The sequence below is a fragment of the Channa argus genome, chromosome 3 (genome assembly GCF_033026475.1).
Source record: "Channa argus isolate prfri chromosome 3, Channa argus male v1.0, whole genome shotgun sequence".
Classification (NCBI taxonomy): domain Eukaryota; kingdom Metazoa; phylum Chordata; class Actinopteri; order Anabantiformes; family Channidae; genus Channa; species Channa argus.
The window spans coordinates 22,105,011-22,122,056 of record NC_090199.1 but is presented as its reverse complement, the minus strand read 5'-3'; the positions used below and the strand labels follow the sequence as shown (position 1 = coordinate 22,122,056).

The window sequence follows — 17,046 nt, the reverse complement described above, 5'->3', positions numbered from 1 at the left end:
ATGTATTGTTTTAAATGAAGTTTTAAAATGTTTTGTTTTACATTGCAAAATTATTTTTACTTTTAATACTATAAAATATAATATATAATATAAACTCAACTTTTTTTAAAAAGCATTTCAATACAACACCAGATGACAATAATGCTTTACATAGAAACAAAACCGACTACTTTTTTTCTCTCTGTCCCTTTCTGTGGACCAGTGCTGCTTTACATATGGAGCATCCTAAAACTGCTGCGTCACTCATGCTCGAGTCCTGTCGGATAGGGGACGTACTATACAGACTTTCCAATAAATGTCGACCTCACACCATGACTTAATGAACTCAGACCTACCTTGATGGCGCCCGTAAACCACATCCTCAAAATCAGGTTGCACAGCTGTTTTGATCAAACAGGTGGAGCATTGATCAGTGGTGGGATTTTCTGTCCCACTAAATGAATCCAGGTTCAGCTCTGTGTGTCTGACAGTGGGTTACAAACCAACAGAGCAGGGGTGGAGGTGATTATCACAGTGAAACCATCAGGTCTTATCTTTCAGATTTACTGCTTAGTTCTTGTTAACACCGCTCCGTCTCTTCATTCAGCCTCTACCCGCTCAACCACTCTCTCTTTTAGACTCCAGCAGTGGGACGCAGCCTCCTGTCACATCATTTTTATTACCTATGTTGAAACGCTGCTGAGGTCCACTGGTTAATGCGAAGCTCTAATGTAGGAGGTTGCATGTTAAAACCTTCCTGGACCTATCTTGACATAACCTATTCCGTCTTTGCAAGAATTGCTTACTAATTTTAACAGTATAATGACAGAAAATGCTGCTTTTTTGTGTCCATGTTGCCTTTTCATTTTCATTTGAACTTTGATTAAAACACGAAGCAGCATTGCTCCGTTAATGATGTCTCCCGTCGATCAGCTTTTTGATGCTACAGCATGAAATGCGGATAATTATGGAGCTATGTTTACCATGAAAATAAACAGTTTTAAACTATCACTCTCCACCAGCAGATGTGTCTGAACGCTTTAAAATTGTAATTATTTAAGTTAACATAGCCTTGGTCTATTTATCAGATCTATTTACCAGGTCTTCTGCCATTAAAGGATGAAACAACAGTAAAGCTGGAGCTTAACTTGTGCATAAAGGGGAGGGCTGGTTTCTGAAGACTGGGTAGGGGATTAGGAAAACGAGACAGGTTTTCTTGCCATGTTTAGGCATAACCAGGTTTCTAAACACCTTCTCTAGCAGCACAGTTACACAACCAAAGGCTACAGATGGAAACACACATTGACTGTGTAAGACTCCAAACACTAAATAATTTTACACAAAAACTTATGAAATACAAAAACAACTAAAACCCTAGTCACTGCGGCTTAAATGAAACGCACAGCACTCGTGAATACAACCAGTAAAATATATTAAATGTCAGTCACGGACGGAATTAAGGCTACTGATTACCCGTTACAGGTTTGGAAAGGGAAGTGGCATTTAACACAACAATTACAAAGAAACTAGCAAAAAGAAAACAGTTGGTCCGCCTTCACAAGACGGACTCCCAGATTTTTTAATCTACAGGCGGACTAATATAACAAAAACCTGGCACAGGGACAGAAGCAAACAGTGATGCAACCATTCCGGGCAACCACTGCAACACAAACAAAAATATCCAATACTTACACCAAAATGTCTGTATTACTTTAAAATAATTATATTTGCACCATGAAAACAAACCTATACCTGCTGCTTCGATCGATATCCCCTATATACAGTAGACTATATAAAATGCTGGGTGGCCACACTGTCACATCAAAAAACTATACAAAAAGGAACATATGTTCCCTCTCCCCTCGTACTGCCTCGTTTGTAAATGAAAGTCCGCCCAAAGTCCGACTGAAATCAGTGCCCATGCATCTCCAAAGTAGAGGGGAAATCTGATTACTTTGCTGCTGCATGTAAAGCAGATTTCCATTAACCACGTTTAAGTGTATGTCAAGCACTTTGAAGAAAAGAGAACCATTTTGTTGCCAAACCGCAGCCCAAACAGTTTTGTCAAGACAGCAACAGCTTACTTCTCTCATCGCAGGACAATACAGAACAGTGCACATTTCTTAACAACAGGGAACAGTGCGTTAGATTTTAATTACATTTCAAACATGACTTTGAATTCATCAGACCTTATTTTAGTCTGTGAGTGAACATGTTTGTATGTCAGACATGTCAGACCAGCTATTACCACAAGAGATCAGGAAAGAAACTAAATACATTACTGTATTTATATCTAATAATTAACAGAAAATAGTTCCATAATGATAGAAAGTTTAGCCTCTGAATTAGAGGAGGAACACAACACAACTACAACACAACACAACAACATTTCAGACATTGTTTTCAGACTCTTTTTCATATTGTAAATTACAATATAATTACATGTAACAACATTTACATTTACATTTAGTCATTTAGCAGACGATTTTATCCAAAGCGACTTACAATAAGGTACAAAGCAAGCAAGAATCTAAGTCAAGGAGAAAACATCAAAGCAAAGTCCTATGAGAAAAGTGTTCACATTTCATGAGATGCAAGTGCGAGAAAGAGCAGAAAAGTAGTTTGTTCAGCCAAATGCAGAGCCAGGGCCAGGGCGTTCCACAGTCTGGAAGCCACAAAGATCCCCCCGAGTTTTAAAATGGGTTTTAGTTACCATGAGCAGATTTTAACCTGATGACCTCAATGCTGTAGAGGAGCCATAAGGGGTCAACAGGTCAGAAACGTACTCACGAGCGTTGTCATGAAGGGCTCTATAAGTGAGCACCACAATTTTAATATATATTCTATATTTGATTGGTAACCAGTGAAGAGAATATAAAACCGGTGTGTTGTTGGATGTTCAATTGGTTCCTGTTAAAAGCCTCGCTGCTGAGTTCTGAACAATCTGAAGGCGATTTATAACATGTTTGTTAAAACAAGAGAAGAGTGAATTACAATAGATGTAATAAAAGCACGTATGATCATCTCTAAATCTACATTGGACAACATTTTCCCCATTTTAGAACTATTTTATAAACGATAAAAACAATTTTTGACCATCTGTCCTGAATGTTGATCTAAGGACATGGATTGATCAAATACAACACCAAGGTTCCCGAGGCTTTATTGAACAGAGGAGCCCAAAGAACCAAGTTGTTACAGTCCCCGTTTTTGTTTAGCTTTACTTCCTTACTTCCTCAATTCAGTTTGAATTATTTGGATTAAAAATTTATATAAAAGATAAATCAAAAGCTGCAACATCTTTATAAAATAAAAATTGATTGACCAGTGACTCCATCATGAAACCTTAAGTGTTTTATTGAGTTATTTACTTAAGCAGGTGGAGAAGTAAAGGGGGTTGATTTTGTTGTAGCTCAGACATTTTGGTGTGTAATGTTGTGAATAATCTTAACATAGTAAAATTTGAAATGACTACATTTGCAACATGTATCCCTGAACTGATCAAAACACCTGACTGGCTAACAGGTAATTTACAGTACTGAGTCTTCAACAATGTAGCTAATGTTTAGACATATTGTTCTGTCAAAATTATAAATTTTAAATCAGCCAAAGATGGTATTACATTATGAAAGGAAGTGCATGCGAATTAACATCAGCTTAAAGCAACACAGTAAATTAAATACACTGTATCTACACAGACTGCTGTGTGAACTCAGACATTGGTCATCAAGACAAACATACATTCATATCAGGGCTCAGGGCTCACACACATTATTAATATTATGATGTGGTCAGTCACCGTGTTACAGTGATGTGCTTGAAGAGCCCTGGTCAAAAAATAGCCAAAAGTGATTGTTTTGCCCTTTGTTATAAAGAGTATCATTACTTAAATATGCAGCATCTACAACAATCTCTTGATAGTACATTAGTACAGTATTTAAAGAATTTGGTGAATGGTGTTCCAGTGACCCCAGGATACTTTTGTTTTTGTGCCTTTATGAGACATTTTATACCAGATGCAACCTAAGAAAAACACGAAACTGTTCAAGTGTAATATACAGTAGAGCACTTTGATATTAGACTCATCATTACGGATAATTGTGACATCTTTGGTTGATATGAAGACTGTGCGACACATCTGAGATAAATTAATGTTTAGTAATGCAGCCATGTGGACTCAAAGCTTTTCTTTAAAGTTCTTTAAATCACATTTAAAACCTTTTAGTGTAGGTTGTTACTAATAGGAACAGCACCAGATAAGACTTTAACAGAACAAACTTTACTTTACATAAACAGCATGTAAATGAGCACATTGTTACTTAGCAGCCAGAGCCCAGCCCCTGGATGCCAAAAATAAACGAGAAAGCCGATTCTTCCATGAACACAGCATTATATATTCACCGCAGCTATAGAATGAGTAGTTCAATGGCTGTCCTCTGATTAAATAATATCTGTATCTTCTGTAAATAATATAGTATGGAATAGCAGAGTTTCATGTGTTTGTGTGTGTTCAAGATCTGTCTGATCTTGCGGTTCTGACTTGGTCTCGCCTTGCCATGGTCTTGGTCTCGGTTAAGTGGTTTTGATGACAACAATGTTTTTTAGAGTAGGACACGACATTTTTATTCCCATTTTGTTTATTTGCTCCACAAAACAGAATCCTAAAACTTTCTATTTATAAGATTTTGAGCATATTTGAGCGGACTTTTTGTGTGGTTTTGGATCAAACCTGGTGCAAACTTGTAAACTTCTAATTATGTCTCTAGGAACATTCAGTAGCTTCAAACACTTCCAGAGAAGTATATAACTGAAAACAGGTGTCAAACTGATACTTACTACTAACTACAGTCCACCGGTTGAAATTGCACTTTCTGTAATTCTTGGTCCACAAACTGCTGCTATTTTAACTTGCACATTATATCTACAAACTTGTTAAACTATTCACATGCTGCCTGATATATTGTGCAGATATTGTTACTGTTTAAACATCTTTTCACTTTCCTCATCAAATTAATTATTCTCAGTGAAGACTAGAGGATACTATTGTATTTTGCTCAACTGATACATTTATGAACAACTCTCAATGGCTAAATATAAGTAAAATATTGTTAATCATTGTAAACAGAGGTAAGCAGAATAGAATCTACACCAACACCTGATCCAAGACCTCAAAACGTCACCACCTACGATGCGCCAAATCCTCAGAGATAATTGCTTCTGAACCTTGAATAAATTTGAAGAAATCAACTGCATGATCACATGATCTGCCTTGATATTGATATAACCTAAAAATATGTTGCCAATCAAGAAATGTTAAAAATCAACTGCAAGACTTTAAAAAAAGGGGTCCAAACCTCTTGTCAATGCACTGCAATGACAAGGAATTGAGTTAAAAAACACCTGGCATCCATATGCATTATCAACCAAAATGGGAAGCCACAGTGGTGCATGTCAGCAGAACAAATTCGGAGGCACAGTGGCAAGATGGTGAGTCCTCAGATGAAAAAAACAACAGCAAAGCTAAAATTCTAATAGCCACAAAGGAATGTGTGTATTGCATAAATAAAGGAGGAGCTTTGACACAGGACTAGGATTTAGTCCTAGCAAAAATGGAAAATATACCTAAATACAGTGAGGACCGTGATGGCAGAGATGTTGAAGCACTATAAACATAAACATAAACCTGTGATGTTGGTATTTTAAAAGCAATAGAATTGAACCAGGAGAAAATGCTGCTGTATTGGATCATCCTACAAGAAAAGAGAAATTAAAGTGAATTGGATCTAGATGGACAGACAGAGCCAACAATAGTACTACTCACCGGTGTGTCAAACATCACATATTGGAAAGAAGTGATAGAACACACTCCATTCCTAAAACACAGGTGTCACCAACTCATTCCTACACCTCCAGTATTTTGGGAAATTTCATATGCATTCACCAGGGTATTAAGGAGCCACAGAGCCCAGATCCAATAACTGGAAAACAATTGTACAAATGATACAAAAGATCAAGAAGAGGTTTTACATATACAATTTCATATGCATTCACCAGGGTATTAAGGAGCCACAGAGCCCAGATCCAATAACTGGAAAACAATTGTACAAATGATACAAAAGATCAAGAAGTGGTTTTACATATTCAATTTCAAAGGGTAGTCCCCTGAACACTTTCAAGGATCACAAAATAACCAACAGTCAACTGGCTCTGGAGATGCATAGAAGAGAAGGCACTCAAGTTGGAGTGCCTTCTTAGAAGGAAAGTGAGCAGACACCGAACACTGTTCAGACATCACACACTGGAGGTGTATGTGCAGAGACTACCCACACCAGAAGAGTTATGAGCATTTAGATGAGGGTGGACTGCATATTTATAGTGTCAGGATCACTAACTTCACTTCCTACTTCAGGCTTTTATTTTGCAGTCACACGTTTTTACCAAGCCATGTGTATATCTGCCTACTACTTTATACTGTGCTCAGACAAGTGTTTGCCACATGTTAAAATATTCAATGGTTATCTGTATGAAGTGTCAAATACTTCTCTGGTAGTACATAATACTACAGAAGGATTCTAATGTGTGCCAGTGTTGTGAACCCTGTTAATTATGAAGCCCAGAGCTAAGGGACTATTGTTGGCCTAGTGCACATTGTGTCATTTGAGTTTTTGATATTGTGTCACTAAGAGGATTTTGGAGTTTCGATATTGTGTCTGAAAGAGGATTTTGGAGTTTTGTTATTGTGTCACTAAGGAAATTTTGGAGTTTTGATATTGTGTCACTAAGACGATTTTGGAGTTTTGATATTGTGTCAGTAAGAGCTAAGAGGATTTTTGAGTTTTGATTTTGTGTCACTAAGGGGATTTTGGAGTTCTTTTCACATAAGGGATTGAAGATTCACCACTGCTACGTTCCACGTAGTACCAGACCTACCTCTGTGTTATGGATCTAGATCACTACATCTTCCTCAGTGGATACTCCTCCCACAGATTTCCTACTCTCTTTCAAGTTACTCATCCTCGCTGCATCTAAGGATTTATCTTCACTGCCAGGACCATACTCCACTCTTCCCCATAAGACCCCTGCCTCTCCTCCAGACTCTGCTCATCTCCTTACTCACTCTAACTGGAGTTCACACCACCTAGTGAATCAGAGAACTTATTACATCTCCATCCTGTTTTGCCAACTAGATTCTTTTATAATAAACTTATTTATTATAAGTTTATTATTATAAGTTGTTGTGTCTAGTGCCTTATTGGGTCCAACCTAAAAACCAGTCCCTTACATATAATACCCCCAGCTTCTCATTGCTGACTTCTGATCCATGTAATATATGTATGGAAGGCAGGGAAAGTTAGAAAACAAGCAGTGTATGAGTACTTGAGGACCAGTGTTGGAACTAGGGTTCTAGACATGACATAGATTATATGTTATTCATTTGTATTGTTCATACATTGTTTCCTAGGATCATTAATGTGAGTTGGGCAGCATGGAGGAAGAGTAGTTAGAACTGCTGGCTTACAGCTGGCAGGTCCCCAATTTGGATTCCTTGCCAGCTTGGCCTTTTTGTTTGGAGTTTGCATGTTTTTCAGGTGCTTGTGTGGGTTTTATGAGGGTATTGAAATTTGACTCTTTATTATACAAAGCAGATCAAAATCTTATTGTAGTTGAAAGGTTTTGGTTGCAAGTTCATGTGGGCATAATTGGTGGTATCTAAGCTCAAGACATGCATATTAGGTTAATTGGTGACTCTAAATTGTACTCAGGTGAGTGTGAATGGTTGTCTGTCTGTCTGGTTGAGAAAACATGGGAAGTCACTGTGTTGGGATGTTCTGGGCAGCATAGTGATCTCTGTAAATGGTTTGTGCCAGCAAAATGTCTGTGCAATGGCAGAAATCTCAAGACGAGAAAATCACAACCCTCACCTTTATGCTGGCAGATGTCGATGAAGCACAAACCTGTAATAGAGCTGTGAGGCCTGTCAGCTTTGCGGATGTCTGGTTGTAAGCAGCGTTAGAATCCAACATATCCACGTTACAGCTGAGGAGACAATCTGGCTAAAGAGTCTCCTGTATAACCCTATATTAGTCATTGTTTGCTGAACTAGATCACATTTAAGAACTGAACCTTTCTGATAAAAGCTTTGCTTGGAACGCTTGAATACATTTCTGAAAAATTTCAAAAACGTTTAGGATTCAACTCTTGTGTTTACAAGGGATTGAGATGACACACCCAGAAATAAAGATTACTAAAAAGTTAGACTCAACAGAGTTTTGGAAAACAAGTCCTAGTTTGTTTTATTAGCTGTAACACTTCCTGTTTCAGTAACAGGTAGACTATGGACCTGTTACTTCCATCTATTGACTATGACTTTTCCACCATCCACTTTAGCCGTCTGAAGACTCTGGCAAAGACCCATGTGCAAGAGCTCAAGCGTGTAAACAGAAAATGCAGAGAACAGGATAGAACAGCTGCACAGCAGGGGGAATGGAAGCTTTTAAATATATATTTTTTGATGGAAAGTACCATAAAAACTGAGCTGATAGATGGCTGGGGGGTAAAAAAGGAAGTTAAATATTATTGTAGAAGATCAGCATTCAAAAATCATGAGCTTGTGGTTTGAGAGGGGTATCACAACCTCAAGTTAACCAGGATGTGAGCTAATCATGCCCTCTGATTCCAAAAAGCGTGCCCAGTAACATACAATGGTTTTATGCAACATTTGAACATTCAGGAAATGTTGATTAAATACGGTGTGATGGAGGTTGTCCTGTGAAAGTATAAAAACCCTAGGTTCTTGCTAGTCAACAGGAACTTTCCTTGGCATGGAGACACACTGTCAGTGCAAAAATCTCAAAACCTCCAGAAGACCATTCAGACGTCCCAATACCGGCCTGGCTAGGCAATCCATCTTTGGTCAGTTGTAGATGACACTCCAGTGCGGTGAAGGCAACAAAGGACATCTAAAGTGACCACCATTATCCTCTACACCATGACTCTTCTAACAACCAATTTTTATGTTTTTTACCTTTTTGGCTTTTTCCTTCAACACCATGGAGCTTGTGAGTAGAGTAATAATCAAGATAGAGAGATCCATTTGATGGTATTTCTGATCCTATCACTTCTACTTTTTTGCTGTGGGCTTCCACATTTGCTAAATAAATTACATTTGCAGTTTAGATAGCAGTATCCTTGTTTGAATTAACATTAAATGGATTTCTGTAAAGTGTTTGTACACTCTCCCCAGGGATGTAGAAATAGACTGTGTGTGACTAAGCTAGGCTCACTAGCTTTTCTTACAGTTCAATTAGGACCCAACAGCACAGTTTTACCAACCACACCTGATCCAAGACCTCACACCACCTCCAGTGTCACTCCCATCATCAGTGAACAACAGTACAGCAGTTGAGGGACAGGTCCGTCTGATCAATGGGGCAAAAAGCTCCTGCTCTGGCAGAGTGGAGGTCTACAATAGTGGCCAGTGGGGGACAGTCTGTGACGATGACTGGGACCTGAACGATGCAGATGTGGTCTGCAGACAGCTGGGTTGTGGCAGAGCTCATTCAGTACTTTCAAATGCAGCTTTTGGACCAGGCAGCGGACCCATCTGGTTGGCTGATGTTGTTTGTTCAGGAAATGAATCGTCAATAATAGACTGCAGAAATCGAGGGTTCGGCGTCCACAACTGTAGTCACCAAAAAGATGCCAGCATCATCTGTGAAGGTGAATGTTTATATTCCACATCATGAGTCAAAATTCAAAGAACTTAATAATGCCAGAGGAAAACTACTTTGTCTTTTTACAATTGATTTCTGTTCAAAATGAAAGGAAGAAGGAAAGATCAAAATCAACAAAATTTAAAAAATCCATGGGATCTTTCAATAATGGTAAAAATTGATTTAAAGATGAAAAAAACAAACTACATAATAAACAGCAGTGATATGTATAAATGGCAATGAGTATGATTATGAAAAATGTGATGATGATAAAAATAGTAACTTAATATTGCATTTAACAGCCACGATAAAGTGCAGTTATTATATGATATAGAGGAAAAGAATATGATTGATTCAATCTCAGTGTGTTGCACATTGATAAAGATATCAAATAATTTTTGATTGACAGGATAGGAAAAAAATATGATTTACCAGTTTCTGGTCAAATTTTAGTGCCAGCCCCCTGCTCCCTCTGTACATTTAAATGATCCCTCATTTCTTATTTCTCATATAACACGAGAAAAATAGCGTTATAAATGAAGTTTAGTATTACACACAAAATAAATACACTTTGTAATAACAAAGCTCAAATCATCAGTGAAACATAACTCTGTTTGAAGAAGGCAAATGGAGATTTTTTTTCCTACAATAACAAAATCATTTATATCAACAAATAAGCAGTGTTTATCTGAAGTAGTGATGAGTGCACTGCAGGGCAAAGTGGTCTTTGGGTTCACACAAACTTTTCTTCAGTTCAATTAGGACCTAACAGCACGGTTTTACCAACCACACCTGATCCAAGACCTCACACCACCTCCAGTGTCACTCCCACATCATCAGTGGACAACAGTAAAGCAGTCGAGGGACAGGTCCGTCTGACCAATGGGGCAAACAGCTCCTGCTCTGGAAGGGTGGAGGTCTACAATGATGGCCAGTGGGGGACAGTGTGTGATGATGGCTGGGACATGAACGATGCCAATGTGGTCTGCAGACAGCTGGGTTGTGGCAGAGCTCATTCAGTACTTTCAAATTTCCACATCATGAGTCAAAATTCAAAGAACTTAATAATGCCAGAGGAAAACTACTTTGTCTTTTTACAATTGATTTCTGTTCAAAATGAAAGGAAAAAGGAAAGATCAAAACCAACAAAATTTAACAAATCCATGGGATCTTTCAATAATGGTAAGAATTGATTTAAAGATGAAAAAAAACAAACTACATAATAAACAGCAGTGATATGTATAAATGGTAATGAGTATGATTATGAAAAATGTGATGATGATAAAAATAGTAACTTAATATTGCATTTAACAGCCACGATAAAGTGCAGTTATTATATGATATAGAGGAAAAGAATATGATTGATTCAATCTCAGTGTGTTGCACATTGTTAAAGATATCAAATAATTTTTGATTGGCAGGATAGGAAAAAAATATGATTTACTAGTTTCTGGTCAAATTTTAGTGCCAGCCCCCTGCTCCCTCTGTACATTTAAATGATCCTTCATTTCTTATTTCTCATATAACACGAGAAAAATAGTGTTATAAATGAAGTTTAGTATTACACACAAAATTAATACACTTTGTAATAACAAAGCTCAAATCATCAGTGAAACATAACTCTGTTTGAAGAAGGCAAATGGAGATTTTTTTTCCTACAATAACAAAATCATTTATATCAAAAAATAAGCAGTGTTTATCTGAAGTAGTGATGAGTGCACTGCAGGGCAAAGTGGTCTTTGGGTTCACACAAACTTTTCTTCAGTTCAATTAGGACCTAACAGCACGGTTTTACCAACCACACCTGATCCAAGACCTCACACCACCTCCAGTGTCACTCCCACATCATCAGTGGACAACAGTAAAGCAGTCGAGGGACAGGTCCGTCTGACCAATGGGGCAAACAGCTACTGCTCTGGAAGGGTGGAGGTCTTCCACAATGGACAGTGGGGGACAGTGTGTGATGATATTTGGGACCTGAACCATGCCAATGTGGTGTGCAGACAGCTGGGCTGCGGAAAAGCTCGTTCAGCACTACAAAGTGCACAATTTGGACAGGGCACAGGGCCTATCTGGTTGGATGGTGTCAGTTGTACAGGTAACGAATCAAAGCTCACTGAATGCAGCCTTCCTGAGTTTGGATCTCACAACTGTGGTCACCAAGAAGATGCCAGTGTTGTTTGTGAATGTAGGTTTTCTTTTACTTGTTTGTTTAAATGTTTTGTTATATATTTAACATAATAATTACATCCTCATAAAGATTTATAAATATTTCCTTTTTTTTTGTTTACATCTTTTCTTTTACAATGTCATCTCTCTTCTCTCATACTTTTAGATCAGCATCCACTCCAGGCTATTCAACTTATCTGTGGCCATTACAAACTACAAATCGGGCTGGATTTGTCTGAAACGAAATCTTTTGGTTTGAATCCATTCTCTGGGAACTTAGCAGCCCACAACTGCTCCTGGGTCAAACAACATAATGATGTAGTTTGGTATGAAGTGGAGGCGCTGGCTGGTGTCTGTGGAACCATTTTGAGTGTAAGCGTAGATTGATGCCTATTGTTGTACGTATGCTGGATTATTGGCATCTGGATTACTCAGATCAACATCACACACCCTCACTCTGGCCAATTATCTAAGATCCATCTTTATCTCCTGGATAGCTCTCTTTGACCACAGTACTGTGATGTCAAGGAGGTCAAAGACCCAGTACACTGCCTGGATGGCTAAGCCTCTGAAGCCACCCACAAGGGCATACAGTACATCGTGTGTATCATCTTTGGATCATAAAGCGTTGCACCTATACAATACCAGTTCTACATACTGCACCATGTAAACTTCTTGTTGTTAGTGGGGCCATAGGGTTTCCATGTTGTTCCTTACTTGCCTTGATTGAGCTTATCATCTGGGATCAGAAGGTACTCCATCAAACATTCAGCCACATACTGAAGAATATCTTGCCTTCACACAGTGGAAAGTAAGATGGTCCTGAACTGCTCAATATTTCTTACATTGTCTTCTTGAAACCCAAGAAACATCTTCATTGTTTGGCTGCATTGTCACATATGCCGCTGGCTTCCTGGTTTGCTCTCTGCCACGTGTCTGTGCGACTGTACTCTGCACATGATGATGTAACAGAGCTACTAGGGGCCTTTTCCTCCTCCTTTGCTTTATTGTGCTGCATCTTAAGAAATGACAGCTCTGGAGGATTCCTGTTTTGTGTTTATATCAGCACACTGATCTTTTTGTCACCCATTGCTTTTTGAAACCAAACTTATCAGATGCAGTTCTGACAGTGATGGTTGAAATTGACTACAGCTTCTGATCTGCATCATTTATGTCTATGGGTTTGAGGATCTAGTCCATATCCTCATCAAAATGAAAGTAACTATCTCCACTTGCTAGCTGCTAAATGTATTAATACCTAGAGTTTGCAGTGAATAAAGGTTCAGGCCACTGTCGAGTTTCTTTAGCCTGAAGTATTTTACATTTCACATGATAATGGTCCCTACCAATGCTGCACTACATTTCCTTCAAGCATCTCATTTCGGCTAGTGGATCTTCAGTTTGTAGACCTCCTATTTGTACTCCCATTCACAGTGTTTATATCTTTAGCTTTGCTCGTTGCATGTACCTTTGTCTATTTACGCTGTAACACTGTAATTAACACTGGGTTATGGGAAAGAGAAATCAATGAAATCTTTTGCAAGGAGCCCAAGTGTGGTCCTCCATCTGAATGTCAAATCCTCTCCAGCAGAAATAATCATTTAACTGTCTAATATTTTTTTTTTTTTCAGACCAACCACACACATGCCATCTATTCCAACAGTTTATTTATCTATCCAATAAGCAACGAATCCTTCACCCTCCCTTTGAGTCTTCCCTTCTCCTGTGCTTATCCTCTCCACACACACACTAGCCTGAGCGTGGCTATTAGACCTCTCCTATCGTAAGTAGCTTTTTCTTGACTAACTATACAGTTGTAAAATTAAGAACTTCCTATGTCTGTAACTGTTATTATTATTATATACTGTTTCATTATTACAGAATCAAAATATCATAATTGCATTAAATTATACATTGCCGTCTACCACATTGCCTTTTTAATGCTAGGACTCCGACTGATCTAGTGCTATTTACTCTTGATGATTAAACTTGATGTTCCTGACAGCCTCTCTAGTCTTATTTAGCCACTTGTAAGCAACTGTCTTTATTAATACACATAAAAGATCAAAACTACCAGGAGCAGGGTACAGGGAGAAGTGTGTTTTATGTTGGAAAATGAAACATGAAAATCAGTTGACCTAAAAATCTTATTTCAGGCATTTAAACAAAAAACAAAATATAGAAAGAAGAAGAAAGACATATAACAATAGAATAAATAAAATAAAAAGAGAAACAACTTTAATTAGAAAAATGTTGGTTGCCATAATTTAAAAAAGCCTTTTCTTACCAGGCTGGAAGGTGGACTTTTAGGTTCAGGTACCAAACCCAGTGCCTCCATGTCTCTCTACCGTAACTCCATCTTCACTGAGGTTTATCCAGCTGGTGAGATCACCCTTCCAGTGGGTGCACCTCTGTATGTGGGGGTCTCTGTGGAAGAGAGAGATTCAAGCTTTGCAGTTGTTTTGGAGGACTGCTACGCCACTTACTCATCAAACCCTAATGATCCCGTTTTGAACTTTTTCATCCAAAACAAGTAAGTTCTCCTGAGCTGCAGCAGATGTTTTATGGGAAAAGTTAAATGTACTGTGATGTGTAATGGCCCTGATGACACGCTCCCTCTGCTTTGCCAGGTGCCCTGCTGACCGTCAACAGGTGTCAGTGGTTGAGAATGGTTCATCCTTCCAGGCTCGTTTCTCTGCCCTGTTTTTCCTGCTCAATTATAATTACAGAGCCATTTATCTTCACTGCCGCCTCAGCCTGTGCGACCAGAGGAGTTCCTCCTGTGTTCCAGTGAGTCACACATTTCACTGCATTGTTTCTGTTGTTGTCAGTCCATATTCTGAGCTTCCTAAACACTGGTTTTTATGGTATCTCTTATTATTATTATTTTTTCCTGCCTCTTCCACCTTGTAGGCTTGCAGAAGTAGGACAAATCGCTCTGCGCCCAAGTCTGCTACTATGAAGGCCATCACCATTGGACCAATCATGTGTGAGTATCATTTATGAACTTATGTTAGGATGATGACTCAGCACAATAATCTGTATACAATTAATTATGTTGCTTCTCTTTTCTCTTCAGGGGACAAAGCACTTAAGTGAGCTGGCAACAAAAACAAATGATACAAACACATTCTGCTTTATATTGTGATAGGCTGTTTTTTTAGATATAAATCTATACATTGTATAATTAAATTTAATTGTTCATTACTCATTCCAGTCATTCACATTTGTAATTGTTATTAAAAAAACAATCAAAAATAAAGTAGTTACGGGATTATATAATACAAAAATTAAGGTACTGATTTTATCAATATTTTAACAAAATATGTAAACAAAGGTACACCTTTTTCTTTTGATCCAATGACAGTTTTTTATATTATACAATAAACTGCTGACCGTATGTACAAGTGGTATTAAATCTCATTTTTTATTGAAATATACATAAGAACAAATAAAATCATGTCATGTAAAATAAAAAAGTTTACATGACATGGTTTTTGTTTAGTCTAAAATTTCTCAAAACTTAGATTTTTGGAAATTCTTGTCTAAAGAATAATTGTTCATGATCCCAGACTTTTCCTCTGGTACCACAATGAGGTTAATGGAGTGAAAACTTTTGACATGTATTCAAGCACTATGCAGAATCTTGGGTGGTGGTATCAGGCTAAATAAGAAAATGTATTTTAAATACAATTTTTTACAGACAGACTCAAGCCTCATAAATAATGGCACCTTGTTGGCAATCAACCTCCTTTTTCAGGATAACTCCTACTCCATTTCTATTCCCATCCAACCCATTGTAAAACAACTTGAACCCTCCTCCTAAGCTTTGAGCCTTGCTACCTTTCCACCTGAAATCCTGGACACAGTATATCCACCTTCCTTCTCTGCATCATGTCAACCAACTTTCTAGCCTCTCCGGTCAGGATTTCCAGTGTTTCCAGGTCTGGTGTAACCAGTAGCTGATGGTGATTAATACTTACTAACTTTAAAAATGTTTTTTTGTTTGTTTGTTTGATGGATAGTATTTAGTCAGTTTGTTGAGTTGTTTCCTTTCTCTTCTTGAGCTACTAAGTACATTTATTTCAATCCTTTCATTACCATATGTGACCATTTTTTTTGTTGTATAGCAAAGTGACATATGTTCACTTTAACTGGGCCCTGGTTTTTGGGCTTACAGTTCTACTTGGAGGTTTATTACACCTTACACCTTACACCTTTAACAAGATAGCAGAGGCCAGGACAGGGGACACGGTCCTTGATGTGCTTTGTCAGTCCCAGGAAACTATTGTGAGCTGTTGCCACCAGTCAGTGTGTGTGTGTGTGTGTGTGTGTGTGTGTGTGTGTGTGTGTGTGTGTGTGTGGTCTGTGTGTGTGTTTGTGCATGTTTACGTGGTTACAGGCATGTTCAAGAGTTTGCTTGTTTTTTTGTTTTTTTTGTAGAAAGAATACCACAACTGGTCCAATGGGCCTATGTTATGTTGTACTTTTTTGAATCTTTATGTTTTCTTATTCTGCCATTCTTTACTGTCTTGGTCAGTACGTTTTGCTATTAGTTGTGGCTGCATCTCTTGTAGAATATTCTTGGGATGTTTCTGCCATCATGTGTTTACAATAACTGGGAAGATTCAACTATGGAAGATTCAATTGTGGAAGATTCAACTGAGGAAAAAAAGTATTCAGAAAAATCATCAGAAACATAAAGACCAGCGTAATGTTTTTTGGTTTTGGTCATTTGGTTGGGTTAAAGGCATTCTCATTGCATTGTAGGATTTAGTAGGACCCAATCTCCTTTAAATAGGCTGGCCCAAACTTTACAACCATATTTTAATATAATGCACTCTATTACAACTCCACCGCCCACTATAACTTCAATAATAAAAATCATCACCTTTCTTATTTTGTGGCTTCCTTTGGATAGTTTTAAATCATTGCATCATCATATTTGAGTCATTTTGCTTCTTTGCTGCTGATCTTCACTTTTGTGTTGTAATTTTATGTCAGCTATTTTTAGTTTCTTTAAGACAATTAATATGATCAGTAACTTCCTAGGCTGTGGCTCATGGGCCCTGTGCCCAGTATGCCTGCTCAGTAATTTATGTAGTTTTTAGGTGTATTTCTATATAATACAACATTGTGATGACCATGATACAATATTGATTCCATCTCTCTGACCTTTAGTTGA

General features: G+C 37.9%; 1 protein-coding gene across 1 annotated transcript in view; it reads left to right on the top strand.

Annotated features, from left to right (window-relative positions):
• Positions 1 to 15,221, top strand: part of LOC137123226 (deleted in malignant brain tumors 1 protein-like) — an 82,314-nt gene extending 67,093 nt beyond the window's left edge. Inside the window, exons 23-30 of the mRNA XM_067496612.1 lie at positions 10,446 to 10,874; positions 11,458 to 11,880; positions 12,028 to 12,233; positions 13,493 to 13,644; positions 14,152 to 14,394; positions 14,492 to 14,651; positions 14,775 to 14,850; positions 14,941 to 15,221. Coding sequence (XP_067352713.1) covers positions 10,446 to 10,874; positions 11,458 to 11,880; positions 12,028 to 12,233; positions 13,493 to 13,644; positions 14,152 to 14,394; positions 14,492 to 14,651; positions 14,775 to 14,850; positions 14,941 to 14,960 — 1,709 coding nt within the window. The 3' untranslated portion in view covers positions 14,961 to 15,221. The remainder of the gene's footprint in view (positions 1 to 10,445; positions 10,875 to 11,457; positions 11,881 to 12,027; positions 12,234 to 13,492; positions 13,645 to 14,151; positions 14,395 to 14,491; positions 14,652 to 14,774; positions 14,851 to 14,940) is intronic.
• Positions 15,222 to 17,046: the final 1,825 nt, after the last annotated feature.